Raw genomic sequence first — 17,962 nt, 5'->3', positions numbered from 1 at the left:
ATTAGCTCTTGCAGTCATTTATTTCATAGAGATTGCAGTAGCGACTACTTCAGTAACAATGGCTTTACGCCTTTGTGTCCAGAATGTGGAGCATATTGACTTTTGCTTCCGTAGCTTGCTTTCTATACTTAAGCTATAAAAAACCTTAACCTTTTCTTGTTTTTAACTAATACTTTTACTGACAGATTTCTTGATTTTGTACTTTACTTTGGTGGTTTATGTCTGTCTAGACAATTTTCGATTAAAACGCGTTTTGGGAAAATATGTTTTTTTTAGTAAGACGCAATTTGGAGTCAGACGCAATACAGAATGACGATACCGAACGACTCGCGGGAGGGATCTCCGACCAGTGGCGATATGCACGTGGCGAAGGTGACGTTCGCGCGGGTGAATTTTCTCTTCAACAGGACAAAGACACCCTGCTACCTACCGCCGAGTATCGTTGGCAATGTGCCCCACTTGACTCCAGGTGAGGATCACCAAGAGCTGTTGATTGGGTATCTACATTGATGTACTGAGCTTGGGTGGGCAGATAACTGTAGCAAAGTTAAGGACTTGACGGCTCAGGTGGTGGACTTTGCCGATATGTGCGTCCAAAGCGTTTTTTAGAAAGCTTAAAAGCTGGATCTGTGATATTTGCTTCTGACGTTGCTTATTTGAGTGTAGCTTGAGTTTAGTAAAGTTGGCGACGGACGAGAAGATACCTTTTCGGGAACTTCTGAACGTGACCGACTATGAGCTCGTGCTTTCGGCTAGAGACTACATCAGCGAATCGGTACAGTATGTGCACGTTCATTTATTTGATGGACGCAGGTATGCTGAGTTGGTGTTTAATTGCTTGTTTAGAACCCACCGAGCTCCAAAGGAACAGGCTTCATGGTTGAGACAAGCGGTGGGCGGCGTACTATTTCCATTGAAGAGTTCATGCGTGCGACAGAGTTGCTGCAGCCGGAGCTTGTGGTGCCGCTGGCCGACGAGATCCCGGTCGAGAAGGGTCGAAACAGGCACCGTACGGCTGTCCAAACATCTTTGGCCTGGCTGGACACCTGTCAGGCACTCAATACTTCGCGAACGCCCATGTGCGGAGTGGTTGTGGGTGGGGACGATCACACTTTGCGACGGATGAGTGCTGGCGAGACGTGCAAACGGGACATCCAGGCGATCCTCCTCAGTGGTTTGGGGACTTGCCCCGAAAGAGCGACGCTGATCGATGTCATTGTCAACGAGATCACTCCAGCATCGCTTCCACGTGTTATTACTGGAATTGGACACCCTCTCGACGTGCTGGACACTGTCAATCGTGGCATCGACGGCTTCGTGTCGCCCTACCCAGCCACTGTCACTAAGGCAGGCTCTGCGTTGATCTTCTGGATTAGTGAGGACGAAGATGGAGGCAGTGCCAGTGAACGGAACGCGGAACGAAGGCGCTCCGGAGGAGTGCTGCATTTGCGTGAGAAGCGATTTGCAACTGACTTTGGCCCTTTAATGGCGGGCTGCAACTGCTTTGCGTGCCAGAAGTATACACGCGCTTACGTTCACCACCTGCTCAATGTCCGCGAGATGCTTGGGGACATTTTGTTGTATCTGCACAATCTGCAGCACTATTTTCGCTTCTTTCGCGAGATCCGAACATCTATCAGCACTGATCGCTTTGCCGCTTACCACGCTGAATTCTCCACGAAATTTGACGAAAAGGCTTCGACTGCCCCGCCGCTAATTATCCCAGCGACGATAGAAGAACGGGAGCGTAAGGTCGACGCTGAGAAAGAACTGACCAAGGAGAACAAGGTGAAAGATACTGCTTCCAAGCACGAAGCGGCAATTCTTAAGCGTCTGCGGCCATAATTGATGCACTCCAGTAGATGGCGAAGCAGGAGACCGCTAGGTATGTTACCCTACGCAATCGCTAGCACCTGCCGCCGTGAATTCCCACGATAACGATGACGACGAGAATCACCTTTCGGACGAAAATGAGCCAAGAGAAGACCGCTACAGCTTCACATAAAGACGAACACTTTCATTTGCACGAAAATAATGGGAAACTATGTGGAGATAGATGAGTGTACAACGAAATTACCTCCATCAGCATTGACGAAACTCCAACCGACAACACCTGTATCGATGTTTCCGTCAAGGGTGACGAAACATAAAGACTCATCTGTAGTGGCTCGAACAGCACCGCGTCCGGATTGTTGTGCCCACGTCGCCGTGAAGGACTGCTGCAACGACACGATGCTGAGTTGGATCATTACATGAATATGTTTGGCACCGGTTGACGCTACTTGTACGAGAAGTAAGCAAGACAAGACGCCGACCAAAACGCCGTCAGAAATACCTACCGAAAAAAATCCCATCTGAATCGCCCACGGAGACTTTGTCAAAGACGCCTACGGGAACGCCTACAGTAACGTTGTGCGAGTCAATTACGTAGCCAGCAAAGCCCACACCAGCTCCACCACAACCATCCGACAGCCCCAACGAACATTTACGACGAGCCATACCTTCACCGGCGACCGGTCGATAAGAACGTCATCATCGCAACCGCTACGAAATACTACTTGAGCAGTATACATACCAGTACAACGGCGTCTTAATCGTCAAGTACAACTGCCGATAACCCTCATACAAACACTACCACCTCCGGAGCGGATAATAATGTTGCGCTGGCTTCGACGTCAACCGGTACCACCTCGAGTGTAGTGGTGGCGCCGTTGGTACATCATTTTCGTGGCTATCGTCGTGTTTTTTTAAGAACCTTCATTGAAGATGATGCTAGCCTAAGCTTGAGTTTACATTGTCCTCACTCTTCGTTGGCGTTGTTGTTGCTGTCTTCACCCGACACACGCGATTTGACCATCGTCTTGCTTCGACTCGGATCTTTCACAGCCATAGGAACTGGGTGCTTGCCGGTGCAGCTTGCTCTAGTTTTACTCGTACTTTTCGTGGATGACGATCGACTGGCAAGTGAAACCGGAGTCTGCTGCTTCAGTAGATACGCCAAAGTGACCCCACGAGCTTTGAGAGCTTCCTCCAGACGGCTTAGCTGCATTTGGGCCTGTGCCAAGTCCTGTTCCGCCTTCTCAGCCCGGACGTCAACGGCATCGGCCGCATCTTCCGCTAGCTGTCGTAGTCGAGTCTCCTGCTCTTGTGTCTCCCGTGCCACGATTTCAGCTTGCTCTGCTTCACGTATCGCAGTCTCAGCCTTAAGCAGTTTCTCCTGCAGCTGTCCCGTGGCGCTCTCCAGCTCAGCCAAACGATTAGCCTCATGACGCATCTCCGTTTGGTGATTGGAGTCGACATCTCGAAGTTTTTGCTCAAGTTCTTCTACTTGCACCTGCAATTTCTCCTTCTCGTCTGAGAGCTCAGCAATCTGGGCGGCACTCTCGGCCAATTTCTGCTTGCTCGCGTCTTCCTCGCGCAAGAATGCCTGATCACGTTTCTCCAGTTTCTTTTGCCACACCTCAACCGCGTTAGCCCGCTTCTCCTTGGCGTATTCTAGTCGCCTCTTCAGCTGTGGCAGTAGCGCTAATTGACTCTGGAGCGTCTTCGTACAACATACCAGCTGCTCGTTTTCCTGGAGAGCTCGCTGGGCTTTCTCTCTCTCCTCCTTCAGCATTTTCTGGCATCTGCGTTTCGTCTCGTCGACAGCAGTTTTTGTTTTCTTCAGCTCAGCATGCAGAGATGTTACTTTGTGGTCTTTTTCCTCCAAGTTTGCAGTAAACTGGGCGACTTCCGCTGCTTTTTGAGCCTCGAGATCAGAGACTTGCTGCTGCAACTCGTTTGTGCTGGTTTCCAAGTTGCTGTTTCGAGCTGTGAGATGATGGATCTGCTGTCTCAACTTCGATTCCACAGTCTTATTACTGCCTTGCTTACCACTCTGGTTGTCTCGGTTGGGTCCAGCGCTGCCTCCTCGAGTCGTTTCCTTGCCACTGCTAATAGAAGCTGAAAGCAAATTTTTTCGAGCGGCTAAGCGCAGTTCCTCTTTTTCCTGGCGCAAAAGAACGAGCTCTTTTTTCAACTCCCGTGTCTCTTGTACTGCGCGTTTCATGGTGCTTTCTACAGCTTTGCGAGCCTCAACCTCGGAACGAAGCCGGCATTTCACTAGGCGCTACGAAGTCGAAAGGAAATTAGCCGCAATGGCGAGTTGATTTGAAAAGTAACACTGAGAGCGGGCGAAATCCATTTACCTCGATGTCGTCCTCTTTCTGTTTTCTAGCGCTGGTGGACAATGTCGACATGGTTGGGTCTGTGCTATTGCGCAGTTCGAATTCGTCTTTGCAGAGCTCCACTTACATGTACTGTGCCGACAAACGGTTTTATTAACATTAATAATACATGCTGCATCCACGGCGCTGAAAATAGGCGCTCGAAAAAGTGGTAGTAATATTTAATATTTGACCGCGGTCCGCCACATCATGGCGGTAAATGCTCGCATCAAAACGAAGGACGAGTTCCAACTGGGGTCCGAGCATGGACCGCCGCTCGTGTATCTGGATCTGAGTGTGGGTGATCAGCCACCGCACCGTCTGCATATTGAGGTCTGGATTGGTTTACGGAAATTGAGCTGGAGTAAATGGACTTTTACGGTGCTGAATTTTCCACCAGCTCTTCCACGATGAACTTCCCATCACAACCGAAAACTTTCGTCTGCTATGCACAGGTGGAGGCTGACCTGTCTCCCAAGAACAGTTTGCTATTCGCCGCTTAACCGCATCTGTAGGCGAGCTGCGAGGCAAAGGAAAAGTGAAGGCGCTGTGGTACAAGAATACACGCTTTCACCGCGTTATCCCCGGATTTATGATGCAGGGTGGAGACATCACCCACGGTGCGTTGACAGTGAGAAGAGAGCCGAACACGTTGGTCGAAATAGCCCTCCATGACGTGGATGATGTATTGTGGCCTAGGAAACGGAGCCGGAGGCGCGGCTGCATTGGGGACGATGTTCGACGACGAGGTGCGTGTCATTGCTGTCATTGCTGTAGCTGTTAACCCAGGTTGTGTATGTTTTGATCGTTGTTACATGTTGACGACTGCCACATCGGCGATACTATCGACGGCAGAGCTTCCTCTACTCGGTTCGTGCATGTATCTAGAATTCCTACCATACAGTGAACTGATCGCGATATGTATTGCTGTAGCACCAGGTGGGAGCAGTGGCCATGGCACACCAGAACTCGAGCAACCGCTCGCAATTTTTCATCTGCTTTGGCAGGGTATGTCCTTATTTGCCTCGCCCTTCTGGTGTTGAAGTTGCCGTGAGTGATGATCATTTTGGCACGGGCAGCTCAGCTGGCTGGACGGCAAGCACGTGGTGTTCGGGCAGGTGTTGCGCGACGACCTGTCTCATTTAGATGTGTTCGAACTCGGCGGCTCTGCATCGGGCCGCCCTGTCAGCCCCATCGTGGTCACAGATGCCGGCCAGGTCGGCGGCGTGGGGTTCACACCGGGGGTTCCGAATAAATAATAACACAATACCATGCTTCTCCACGGAACAGCTCTGGATTTACATTTTTATTAATGCGGGCACTACAGTAAGCGGACCGCGTCCGAAGTCGCTATCAACACCTTTTCGAAGCGCTGTTATTATAATCCGACGCAACAAATACATGTACATTAACTATACTGTTGTAACGAGTCTCGGGACGCCTGCTCGCCGCCGGGTCGCACCTCTCTCTGTCACCGTCTGTCGGTGAACTACCAGGGTTCCAAGGCTCGAACGCAATAAACACCGTGCTGGCTGCTCTTAAGCCGCCGGGACGCGTCCGCCCCTATTTGTATTCAGCTCAGCCCCTTCAACTCTACTCGATGTAGAGTTGTCAGCTCAACCTCAACCTCAGCTGCGCCTTACTGCTCAACCCTGCCTCTCACAGGACCGCAGCTGACCGCGCAGCCACGCTTAGGGGGCACCGGGGCAGTCACGTACACGTCGAATCCTGTGTCCGTCGCACTGGTCACCGCCGGTGAGCCCGCGTGCAACAACAATCAGACTCGTCAAAGGGCTAGCCACTTCCAACTCGCCCGCTTCCTCGATCCACAACCACCACCACGAACGGCTCCACCCCGTCGCTCTCTGCCTAACTACCCACTCGCTTTGTGCCTTACGGCTCTGCTCAACGAATGTCAGGAAGCTCTGCTCGCCCGATACTCGACTCGTTCTCGCGCTTCTCCGGCTTTGGCTCGCAAGGAGCTGCAAATGCTGGGCCACACACCCGCAATCGACGCACCACTTTGCTCGCTCTTAAGCCACTTGCGCCTCACGGGTCCAATTCTTAACTGAGCTCGAGCCGCCGCTCGCCGCTCAGTATCCATATCACAGCCCGAGCTCTCGGCCTACTTCGACGTGAAGAAGCTGCTCTACTGGCCTCTCACCGTGCTACACTTCGTCGTCTCGGGGTACACGATCACCTCATTCTTTCGTTTATTGCTCTGCATGAGCCCCACGATCACACACTCATCGCCCTTCGACAGTACGGCCGGTGTCGTACCCCACCGCAGCTGTGGGTGCGGAGTGTACCGTACAGTGGCTCCTCCTGTCACGCGAGCCTCCGCCGCTCACATTCACCGCTGGTCCCGTGAGCTGGCGTCGTCTCCGCCTCCCCACGAACGAGCTGTCCGTGTTCCGCGCCGGGTTGCAGCTGCTCGACTTCAGCAGCAAAGACCTTCGTACTAGTGCCCTGTTACACGCCTTCTTCAATACCAGAGTCTTCCACGACTCTGTCGTCGTGAAAGCGTTGGTCGTACTCCGACGTGAAGAGCCATTGCTCGTGACTTCCGGTCTTAGTGCCGCTGCATCGCTCGTCTCGCAGTGGTCGTAATATTTATTCAAGCACGTATTGTCCGGCCTGGTTACGCCGTCGTCTCCGTCTGAGTTCCACCAGCAATCCACGCGATTTGCGCTCTGCTCCTTCACGCGCCATTGATCCTTCATCTCGCTTTCGAGCTCCTGCCGCCGTGGTCGTCTGGACAAGAGCAACCGCTGCTCGGGTAGACGTGCCTGACGTCTCGACAACGAGCGTCCGTTCGACTTCATCTTCCCGTGCTAGCTGTGCTTCGATGTCGATCGCCGTCTTCTCAACAACGACCTAGGGAAATGGTAGGTAACTAAGAACGAAGCATGCGACAAAAATAGTTCGACTCCACCGTCCTTATCTTCTCGCTCCACCACGTAGTTAGCGTAACCGGCAGGCTCCACGATCCGTAGCGACTCAATCCACGGGTGTACAAACTTAGACGCTCGCGGCCCTCTTGGTGGCCTGTACATCCATACTCCGTCGCCCACTTTAAAACTTCGGCGCTTCCGCACCTACCTGTTATAGTACCGAGCTTGTCGTAGCTGATCGCGCTCACGCGCTCGCTCTACACATCGTTGTTCTTCTCTCATCGCCACCAGTAGACGTTTGTGGTACGCCGTGAGCTCGCCGGCCTCCATCACATGCATCATTCTCAGTAACTCGCTCGGGGATCGCAACTTCCTCCCCATCATCAAATCGTTTGGTGATAGCAAGACCGTCGAGTTTCGCCCTGCGTTGTAGGCATATACTGCGAAGTCGACCCGCCCGCCCCAATCCTTTTGTTCGTCTGTCTGCATGTACGTTGCCACACAATCTTTTCAGACTCGGTGGAACCGCTCCACCAGACCAATCATCTGCGGCATGATCGAAACAGGGTTCACCTGTTCGGCCTGGAGCATGATTGCCAACTGCTCGATCACTCGTCCTGTCAGCTCCGGAGCTTCATCCGTTAGCAGCTCTCTGATCGGTCCGAACTTCAACACAATGTCCTTCACGAGGAACGCGGCTACACTCCCGGCTGTGTGCTGCCCGACAGCCCTCGCAACTGCGTACCTGGTCATATACTCTACAACTGCTATAACATGCTGGACCACTGCCGGTGACGGGTGGTGGACCCCGGGTCCACCACCCGTCACCAGGAGGGGGCCCGAAAATTTTAGGGCCCTGGGAACCCCCACGGCACCACTACGAAAGGTGGAAAAGGGCGGCACGAGGCGCCTTCCTAACTCCACACTCTTGGCACCAAGGACCCCAGCGTTTCATTTCGTGTCGAAGCCAGGCCCACAGAACGCTTGAGCAATACGACTGTAGGTGTGTGGAGCCTGCGGATGATCCGCCCACACCGAGTCGTGACTCTCTTTAAGCGCGACTGCCCAAAGCTTTGGAGGCAACACCACACACTCCCCGCGTTGCGTCAACCAGCACGAGGCCGTATGCCACCGTGACGTTCATACCGTGGTACAGGCCTGAATCTCGCAGCCGCTACTCCTCGACTGCGCCTCGCTAATCACAACATCTTTGAGCTGCAGTGTCGGCTCATACGGGGCTGCTCCAGTCCGACGCACCAGCTGCTCGCTTCTCAATAGTGTCGGTTTCTTTCGCACTCCCGGCTTCTCCAACGTCGCGATGTTCTCCCCGTGCGTCGCTGGTCTGTTCTTTCGTTGGCAGCGCTCCTTCGCCGTGGTTCGTGACTGCTGTGCGTCTACCGACGACACCCACGTGACCGAGCGTCGATTCGGGTTGGCGGCACCGTATGTCGATTAGGCATATATGACGTTCGGGAAGCCACCGTGCTCGTACTTGCATCATTCGGCACCTCTCCCTCACCTACAGTGTTCATCTCCTCAGCACTGGACACCAACTCATTTGCATGTACCGCACCACTCGTCGTGACGACTGTTCTATGTCGTTGCGCTTCCTCAGCTGCCCGCTTAGCCGCTCTGGTCCACGGTCGGGAGCTCACATGCTCGCATGCTGCCCGCGTCCGTGCCGTTCCTTACTGGCGTAGCTGTCACATTTTCCACGTTACCAAGCTCTGGCTCCAGCGGCTCCTTACCCGCCAATAGTTCGCTGGCACTTCGCATCACCCCCTCCATGGCTGGTACGTCTCCACTGGTCGTCGAATTCTCCGTAACCTGGTCTTCTGATGACTTCGTCGGCTCCGGTTATCCCCACCGTACTCGCCGCTCCGTCAGCTGTACTTCGTCGTGTCCGTCGTCGACTTCTCGTCGCTGCCAACGTCAGCACCGGAGCCCTGGACAAGGCATCCGCCACGACGTACTGCCCGCTCTGTACTCGACTGTGAAGTCGAATTCTTGCAGAGTCAGCGCCCAACTGTGTAGCTTACCCGTCAGGTTTGTGCTCGTCATGAGCCACTTGAGTGCTGCGTGGTCGGTGACGATCACAAACTGTCGTCCGTACAGGTAAGGCCGGAATAGTTTGATCAACCACACGACAGCCAAGCACTCTAACTCCGTGATACAACTATACTTCGCCTCCATCTCGCTGTTGACCTTGCTGGCATAGGCTATTGGTTGCCAACCCTTCCCGTGGTCCTGCATCAAGCCGGTGACGAGGCCCACCGTACTTGCGTCCATCATCACTCGGTACGGCAGCTTGAAGTCCAGATACGCGAGCACCGGCTTTCTCGTCAATACCATCTTGACATACTCGAATGCGGTCTCCTGCACAACCGTCCACTCCCAGTCTGCATCCTTCCGGAGTCAATGGGGCCATGATGAACCCGAATTCCGCAGCGAACCTCCGATAGTAGCCCGCAAGATGAACGAAGCGCTTCACCTGAACAGCGTCTTTGGGCCGCGGAAACTTCTGTACCGCGGTGACAATTCGTTGTAGAGGTCTCACTCCTTCCGAGGTCAGCTCATGGCCTAGATACTCCGTGCTCTGAGTGGCGAACACGCATTTCTTCAGCTTCAGCGTGAGACCCGCCACCGAAAGACGCAGCATTACGCACGCCAATTCGAGAGCATGCTGTTCAAAACTTCCACGCGTGTACACCACGATGTCATCCAAGTACACAAGGCAGGTAATCCATATTAGTCCTCGTAGCACCGTATTCATCATCCGCTGAAACGTCGATGGAGCATTCGTGAGGCCAAAGGACATTCGTACAAATTGATAGAGTCCCTGTTTTGTTGTAAACGCCGTCCTTGCCCTGTCTTCTTTCGCCATTCGTATTTGCCAGTAGCCCGGCCTTCAGGTCCAGCGTCGTGAACAAGACAGCACCACCCAACGCTTCCAAAGTTTCGTCGATACGGGGCAAAGGATAAACATCCTTCCGAGTTATTTTGTTTAAGGCTCGGTAGTCCACGCAGAACCGAACCTCGCCATCCTTCTTGCGAACGAGCGCATCAGGGAAGCCCCACGCGCCGCTCTCTTTCTCGATCACCCCGGCCGCTAACATGCTGTGTACATTAGTATCCTCAATCGCATCTTCCGACTGAGCCTGACGACGGCGCTTCAGCATTATTGGTGATGCATCCCCCGTGTCAATGTGATGATCCACCTCTAGCGCAGTGGATGGTGGGCAATCGCCGTTGTCTGTCACGAGCTTCCGATACGCCCGTAACAGCTTCGTGACGAACGCACGACTCTTCTCGTCCTTGACTCCAATGTGTACCTCGTCTTCATTCTCCGTGGGCTCCTGGTTGTCGTCCAGCCCCTCGAGCCAGCTGTGCAACTGACTCGAGTGTAGTGCGCCGTTCACCTCCAGTATTTCCACGTCTTTGTCGAGTGGTATACACGTGCCTGTTTTTGTTTTGATGAGAGTTTTACCCGGTCTTTGCCCGTGTCGATAGTCGGTACCAGCGCCTTGCCACCACGCGCCACAGTCACCGTAGCGGAGAGCAACACTGATCCCATCTTCGTAGCTGGCAGGAAGATGCCCTGCTCTCCGTCACTTGCCGTCACCGCAACTTCCACAGGCGTTATGGTACCACGTCCGAGTCGAGGCTTCCTCACCATACGAACCGCCGCCACTCTCGCGCCCTTTTCCTGGTCGGACCTCCTAAAGGGAATAATCACCGTCTAATTACCCTCCTTGTATTTGAGCTAATTACTACAATAATCCATGGTTGCTCCGTGCTTGCGCATGAAGTCCACTCGCAGCAGGAATTCAGTAGTGCACCCGTCAACAACGCAGGCCTGTACGTAAATGGTCTCCCCAAAAATGCACGACATCTTCAAGCTCCAGACGCCCACCACGTCCAGCAAAAATCCACCGATGCCAGGAGGTACTGGCGACTCGGCGAGCCGCGGCGCGAGAAGAGCTGCAGCGCCAAGCAGCGGAAAGCGAAGGCAATTCCACCGGAGACGGAAAGCAAATGAAGCGATGGAGGAGCTAGACGGGCAACGTGAACATCCTGGTAACGCTGTGTCTCGGGGACAAGGTGGCGACTATGCGAGTGTGCGTCTCTTACAGCGAGAACACAGTGCGAAGGAAACGACGGGAAGCGACTCTGTGCGGTACACAGAGGCTGATGACGATCTACCCACAGCCATTGTGTCGGTGTCAGGCGAGCAGCGGTGTGTCAAGTTAGACAGTGGCGCGCGCTTCACTGTGGCTGGTACTGAGTGAATGCAGCTCGGCGACAAGGTCCAGTGTGAGTCTCCAGTGAATTATGTAGTGTCGCGCTCGCTTGCGCTGTTTCTGCGCGAGTTTGCGTGTTGCACGTACCGCAGCTACGTCAACGCCGTCCTCGTGTGGTTCTACGTCCAGCGCCTTGTCGTCCACGTCGTTGATCACGTCCTCTACCGGTATCGTCGTAGCCGGTTCCTTGGCTTCCTCTGGCGATCCGCCTTCTTCAGCACTGGCAATGTGGTCGCCTTCGTTGCCGCACGCTTTCTTCGCTTCCTCGCACATTTCCTCCTTTACCATTGGGGCCACCGGACTTGCCGTAACCATCCGTGCGCTCAAACCGCGCTGTGGCCATAGCGGGCCGAACTGTCGCAACGTAGCGCGCCGCTCGCTCACTATCCATCGACGCCCCGTCCGTCGCCATGCCTTTTAAATACCGCAACCACGCCCACTTCGCCATTCACTGGTCCATCCGTGCTTCCGTGTTTGAGTGTCCCATGCTCGTCCTCCTTCTCCACTAGTTGCTACGTGCACACAGTGGCCACCTGCCCATTCCTTGCCTACTACCGCATCGCCCTCTGCCGCATCGTCCTGGCCTTTTTTACTCTTGCTCATACCACCGCACTCTGCCACTGATTCCACGTCACCCGTCTTCACCTCGACATCAGTGGAAAGTTCTTCCCCCGCCGGGGAAAACCTGTCACCGGACGCCATACCCCCGTTACCGCGCCCTTTTTTCGTTTTCCGCCGACGTAGTGGAAGACCTACACGTCTGTAGGTAGGCGTCGCTCCTCGCCTTCTCCTCCGCATTGGGACACTCCCTCGCTAAGTGGCCCGGCTTGCGACAGGCATAACACTGAGGACATGTAGGGCACGCAGCTACCCAGTGTCCTTCCTTGCCACAAGCGCTGCACGTTAGTACCCCACCGCTTGAACGCAGGCCCACACTCGACGGCACATGTCCACCGACTGGCCCACGGTTCTTTTCCGCTGCTTGTCTCACGGCTGCTTTGAATCGCAGCCTCTTGGGTTGAGGCTCAGACTCGTCGCCACTCGACAACAGTCTCTCTCGCTTCGCCTTCTGTCGCCTATCGTCCTTCTGGCCATCCCGTCGCCTGGCATCTTGTCCACGCTTGGGCTCACTCCGTTTGGTTTTAGTCCAAAACTTTCCGTTCCAGACACGGCCAGGTGGCACATCCCAGGTGCCCGAGTACGTGCTCCATACACCTTGTGGGTTGGTGAAGATCGCTTTCCCTTCCAGCTCTTGCTCGGTCGCTGGCACATGGCCAATGCCTGCCGTCGTCATCTTTACCGGCAGCCCAGCATCACCGATGCCTGGAATCACCATCCTGTAACGGCGTACGTAGCACTAAGTGTACCCTGGTTACATGAAGTGTGACACTTCACACTTCATGAGTATGACATGTCATACTCCGGGATATTTTGGTACAAGGTACCAAGGTCATTCAAAACCAACCATTGGTTAAATGACATTGCATTTCTATAGGTAACTGATAGTTTGTATTAACCTCAAACTTAACCTACCTATAAATATACTCAGTTTACAATCTACCTTATTTAGGTCACTTCGCTCTCTTTAATTAAAGAGGGGACCAGTGAACTGCCGTTCACTGAGAGTTTGTATACTCTCGGAAGATAACTTCCTCTAGCGCAAGGTGCTGTGTGACCCCGTCACACCAGCCGTTCCCTCCAATGGAACCAGGTACGGACTTGGTTTCGTAACCCACGGTTGGCCGATGTTCATCATTCCTTGTGCCACGTTGTTATGGGGTCATCGATGTCCGTGGCTTTGTCAGCTGCCTCGACAAGGGTCTTCGGTTCTGGCGCTTACTTCACTAACTTTTTCGTGGTTTTGCCCAGACATCTATAGAACTGGGCAAGGCGCACGCGCTCGCTCACCTTGTTCCGCTCAATGACGTCGCGCAGGCCAGCAGCGACGTCGGCGTACGTCTCGACGGGCATCATCCTGCGCATGCTTACACGCCATTCCGCCGCCGATTTGTCAAGATTCTCACCGTAGCGCCTTAGCAACATCTTCTTCAGGCTCGTCCACGTTCTCTGCTGTCGGGGTAGCCTCCTGTTCATGTTAACCCCCCCTCTTCGCCGCATTGCTCTTGGAGAGGGCGTGGACGTCGGCAGCTCAAGGTCGTTCTCAGGCTCTCGTAACAAGAGCGAGAACTGTGTGCAATGGCTCCGTGGGTTCATCTACAAAACGACTGGAACTCACACAGATGCCGACAAATGGTGCGTTCCAATTGAGCTTAGTCTTTGGGACGGAGCCATTCATTGGTTCCGTCAGCTTCCGAAGAAGATGAAGCGCAAGTGGAAGCTGTTGAGCGATGCGCTCATCCGCTATCACTAAGGCCGGGGAGAGAGGCGTGGTCGTCATGAACGACATGGGCATTAGCAAGAACGACCGCGACGTCGTAGTATGTCGACACTGAAACCCTTGGAGAGGGCATGAACGTCGGCAGCTCATCGTTGCCAGTTCGATTGTCAGTAGGCATTACCGAAAGCAGCAGATATGGGATAAAGGAGATAGCTAGACCTAGAACATGATCGACAGCGAAGAGTATGGCTCCCATGTTAACGCCGGGCCACCTGAGCGTTTGGACATTCAAGCGCACGAGTGGCGAGAATATCGACTAGCGAAGCGTCAAGTCGGGCTGAAAGAACAAGTACTGTGGGTTCGTCGAACAAACAAGCTTATTCCGTCAGTGGCGAGGTTTCGGCGTGGACGGACTCAGAGCATTCGATTGACCAATGTGTCTGACCAAACTTTGTACCTACCAGCGCACGACTCGATCGCGATGTGGATTCCAGGTGGGGATTTGCCGCGAGGAGACGGATACGTGCGTCTGGATTCGAAGAGGTACCAAGACTGGCAAGTGCTGGCCTACGAAGGTTGCAGAGACCGCGAGCTGTTTCAGCGTGAATCCGAAATCTACGACCAATAGCTTGCAACTCAGTCGGGCGATGAGACTATCCAGAACCCAGTGGGGTGCTAGCAAGGCATCTTGACGACTCGCTAATGGACTTTAGTGATCGTCTGACATGTGAAGAGCGCTGAGCAATGATCATGGAGGAGCGCGAACGAGTGGAGGCCTGTCTGGCGTCTGGGGTGACAGCCGGGGACTCGGCCGATGGTCAGCCGTCCGACGAGCATTTGGACACTTACGCGACAACTCACGGCGGAGGCAATAATACAAACGAAGGCTCGGTAGTGCGTACACACGAACTACTGAGCTCGGTGAACGTTGTACATACGCCAACGAGTGTCGTTTCAAGTCTGGGGTGAAACGGAAGCGACAAGTAACAGCACTGGATTAGATGGAGTCACCAGTTTTGACGAAGTTGTCACGGCCTTGTACGCAGCCAAATTTGCGAACAAGTCATCGGTAGTTGGTCCAGAGGATGGAGACATCGCGCTGAAGGTGGTAAATACGGCAATGATTGTTCGTTGCGAGATTGGTGCGAATGCCGAATTGTCAAGACAACGGCCATCCGAGGCGCTGAACAAAAGCCAACAGCCCAATATGTCGGTTGCCTGCGCATTCAATATTGCAAACAACGACTCGGCAGGTGGCCCAGAGATGGAAAACCATGATGGGAAGGAGATGGACCCAGTACCGGGTGTTCAACTCAAGGCGAATGTCGATTTTGAGCAAAAAGAAAAGAGTCCGTAGCAACTTTGGACGAGACGTACATTTCAGTTGTTCGAGTATTAACAACCGAAGAAAATGAAGCAACGGACGCAAGGAATGATTTCTACGATCACCCAGCTAAATACATTGGCCTAGAAGACTACGCGAAGGGGTTGGCATTCCTGCCGGACCTTACCGAAGAAATTAACACGGCTATAAACTACAAATCGCCCAACGTCGCTGACCCCCAGCTGTCCACCGATCGCAGGAAACGTCTGGTCGCGACGCTGAAGAACTAGGAGCATATCCTGATTGCTAGTGGTAACGCACTGCCGCCGCCCGCCTACGGCGCAGTCTGTGATATCGACACGCAGGGACACGCCCCAATTAAACAGCATGGCCCGCCGCGTGCCGCTACGATTTCCTCGGGAAACTGTACGAGCTGCTGCGCGCTTTGTTGCGAGCAGGACGGATCGTCTTTTCAGACAGTCCATGGGCATCGACGATCGTGTTTGCGATGAAAAAGAACGGGCTGGACATCAGGCTCTGCATCGATTACAAGACGGTGAACGCCATCATCGCAATCATGTTACAATGCCGCTAGTCGACGATCTGTTGACCGATCTCGAGTGCTACCTATGGTTCTGCTCGCTGGATGCTGCAAGCGGCTTCTGGGCGGTCATGATGACCTTGCGAGCACGTAAAGTGTCGGCGTTTGTCTGCGCACTCGGACACTTCGAGTGGTTGCGCACGCCCTTCGGTTTATCGAACGCGCCGATGATATACCAACGTATGATTGACAACGCACTATAGGACTTCATTCAGCCCAAAGGAGGTTAGTTTGAGTACTCGGAGAGGATGCGTTTAGCTGAATAACAGGCCAAGGAACGTCGTAAACCACGCACCAAGGGTTCGTTTCAAACGAAGTTCACGGCAGACCGCGAAGCACCGGTGGAGGTCGACCCTGTACTACAACTCGTCAGCAGCCCCGTCGCTGACATGTTCACGAACGGGGAGCCAGACGTTTCATCGCTGGTACCTGTGTTTGGTCGACGATCGTTTGTGGATGATATTTGCTTCGGTGGCGAGGGTTTCGACAGCTGTCCGGCGACACTGGACGGATTACTGGCAAGATTAGCACAGTGTCGGATCAGCATTAGTTTCACCAAGAGCATCTTCTACCAGCCCAAGGTGGACTTTCTGTCGCATAAAACTTCGCCAGAAGGTATAAGGGCTGATTTGAAGAAGCTTGCGGCCATTACCGAGCTTTCGTTTCCGACGAGTAGGAAGGGCATGCAGTCGTTTCTGGGAGCGGTTAATTACTACAGCCGCTTCATTCAAGCCTTCGCGGTCTACGGTGCGGCGCTGTACCAGCTTAAGGATGAAGATTTTGCCGTTGAAGGTGGCCTTTCTGTGGTACGTCGTTCCTTCGAGAAACTGAAGGCGAGTGTTTCACATTCACCCATCCTCAGGCACTTCGATCGGTCGAAGGAAGCCCATGTCATGCTCTTTGCGAATGAGTGGGCGTTGAGCACTACGCTGATGCAAGAACACGAAGGCAAGTTACACCCCGTACGCTTCCTCGGTCGCGTGCTCAAGGCGTCCGAGATGAGCTACCATCCTGCCGAGAAGGAAGTTTTATGCTACGTTTGCTGCTGAAGATCTGTTACGTCCAGCTGGCAGGAAAGACGCTACATGTCTATACACGATTCTCGACGTTAGAGTGGGTGCACAAGTCGAAGTCTCTCTTCTGACGCGCGGTCCCGTTCGCCGTACTGCTTTCACAGTGGCATTTGAAGGTGCGGCGCGTGAAGGAGAAAGATGTCGCCTTCGCACAGCTCCTGCAGTCAAGCATTACGAGCTTCGTCGACCTGGAAGACTCGCTTGCGCCAGTGGCACCTCCAAATAAGGGTTCTCCGACTGTTCGAATGGACCCCGCGTTGATGTACGCCAGGCTTCCCCGTAATTACAGTGGATTCGTTATGCCTTTTGACGGATCAGCGAAGACAGAGAAGTACGGTTGCTACGGAAGCTGTTCATGGGTTTTGTGGAGCCTTCCTGAATGGAAGATAGTGATTGCTGCAAACGCTTACCTCCCGGCCACCACGGTGAATGAGGCAGAGTACACAGGGATGCTTAACGGTGTCAAGGCTGTTATTGCGCACGGTGCCGAGGATTTAGTCATCGTTGGTGACTCAAGGCTTGCGATTCAGCAAACACGAGGGGTGATCGCATGCAGGAAGGAGACTTTGCTAGCGCTGCTGAATACTCACAAGGAGCTCGCGACCAAGCTTCGATCAGTGAAATATCTTCACGTTGTACGAGAATACAACGCTGCCGCGGATTCGCTAGCCACTGAAGCGCTGGAATCAAAGGTCAGCCGTGTCATCCTAGCTGAAACTCGCAAGTCGGAAATGGCGTCGCTGAATCGCATCCAGGAAATTATCTACGAGCCGGATGAAGACTCGGTAGATGTTTCGTCCCGTGGAGCAGAGCGTCAAGTACATGTACTGTCAGGCAGCGAGTCTTCAAAGTGGAAAACTTTTGAAAATTTCGTGGTTGATTACAGCTCACCAAAGTGCGATTATGGTAATATGGCAGTGATGACTCGGCGACAGACGAAAGCCAAGAAACACGTCAGGTTTGCAGATAATCACTCGGAAGGGGTCTCAAAAGCTCAAGAACAGCATGAAGAACGACGAGAGACGTCCAACGATGATTCAATCGGCGAAGATTTGCCAGTCCTTCCTCACAGGACTGTACCAGCAGCATTTCCCGATGCGGAAGATGTGGACCCGGTAGCAATACAGCGGGAGCGACGCAGAAGAATTATGATGGCACAAGACGAGGAGCAGAAGTGGTCTAACATGAAGAAGTTGCTTCAGGGCCAAGCAGAAGAGCTGAGTTAT

The 17,962-nt window shown here is 53.6% G+C and overlaps 4 protein-coding genes across 4 annotated transcripts; 2 read left to right on the top strand and 2 right to left on the bottom strand.

Moving 5' to 3' along the window:
- Positions 1–357: 357 nt before the first annotated feature.
- PITG_08157 (queuine tRNA-ribosyltransferase domain-containing protein, putative) lies at positions 358–1,845 on the top strand (the record flags this gene model as incomplete). The annotated part of the gene is made up of 5 exons (XM_002904274.1): positions 358–469; positions 533–587; positions 667–775; positions 847–1,752; positions 1,831–1,845. The coding sequence occupies 5 exons, from the start codon at positions 358–360 to the stop codon at positions 1,843–1,845; spliced, it is 1,197 nt and encodes a 398-aa protein (XP_002904320.1).
- Positions 1,846–3,755: 1,910 nt separating this feature from the next.
- PITG_08156 (uncharacterized protein) lies at positions 3,756–4,238 on the bottom strand (the record flags this gene model as incomplete). The annotated part of the gene is made up of 3 exons (XM_002904273.1): positions 3,756–3,785; positions 3,851–4,108; positions 4,188–4,238. The coding sequence occupies 3 exons, from the start codon at positions 4,236–4,238 to the stop codon at positions 3,756–3,758; spliced, it is 339 nt and encodes a 112-aa protein (XP_002904319.1).
- Positions 4,239–4,415: 177 nt separating this feature from the next.
- Positions 4,416–5,464, top strand: PITG_08155 (peptidyl-prolyl cis-trans isomerase, putative; the record flags this gene model as incomplete). Its single annotated transcript, XM_002904272.1, has 6 exons — positions 4,416–4,538; positions 4,606–4,660; positions 4,721–4,825; positions 4,905–4,954; positions 5,139–5,213; positions 5,285–5,464. 6 exons carry the CDS (start codon positions 4,416–4,418, stop codon positions 5,462–5,464), a joined length of 588 nt encoding a protein of 195 aa, XP_002904318.1.
- A 380-nt stretch (positions 5,465–5,844) lies between these two features.
- On the bottom strand, positions 5,845–7,030 carry PITG_08154 (uncharacterized protein; the record flags this gene model as incomplete). The annotated part of the gene is made up of 2 exons (XM_002904271.1): positions 5,845–5,947; positions 6,486–7,030. 2 exons carry the CDS (start codon positions 7,028–7,030, stop codon positions 5,845–5,847), a joined length of 648 nt encoding a protein of 215 aa, XP_002904317.1.
- Positions 7,031–17,962: the final 10,932 nt, after the last annotated feature.

This window comes from Phytophthora infestans, genomic scaffold (genome assembly GCF_000142945.1).
Source record: "Phytophthora infestans T30-4 supercont1.12 genomic scaffold, whole genome shotgun sequence".
Lineage (NCBI taxonomy): Eukaryota > Oomycota > Peronosporomycetes > Peronosporales > Peronosporaceae > Phytophthora > Phytophthora infestans.
The sequence above is the reverse complement of the archived record's forward strand: the minus strand, read 5'-3'. Positions and strand labels throughout refer to the sequence as shown.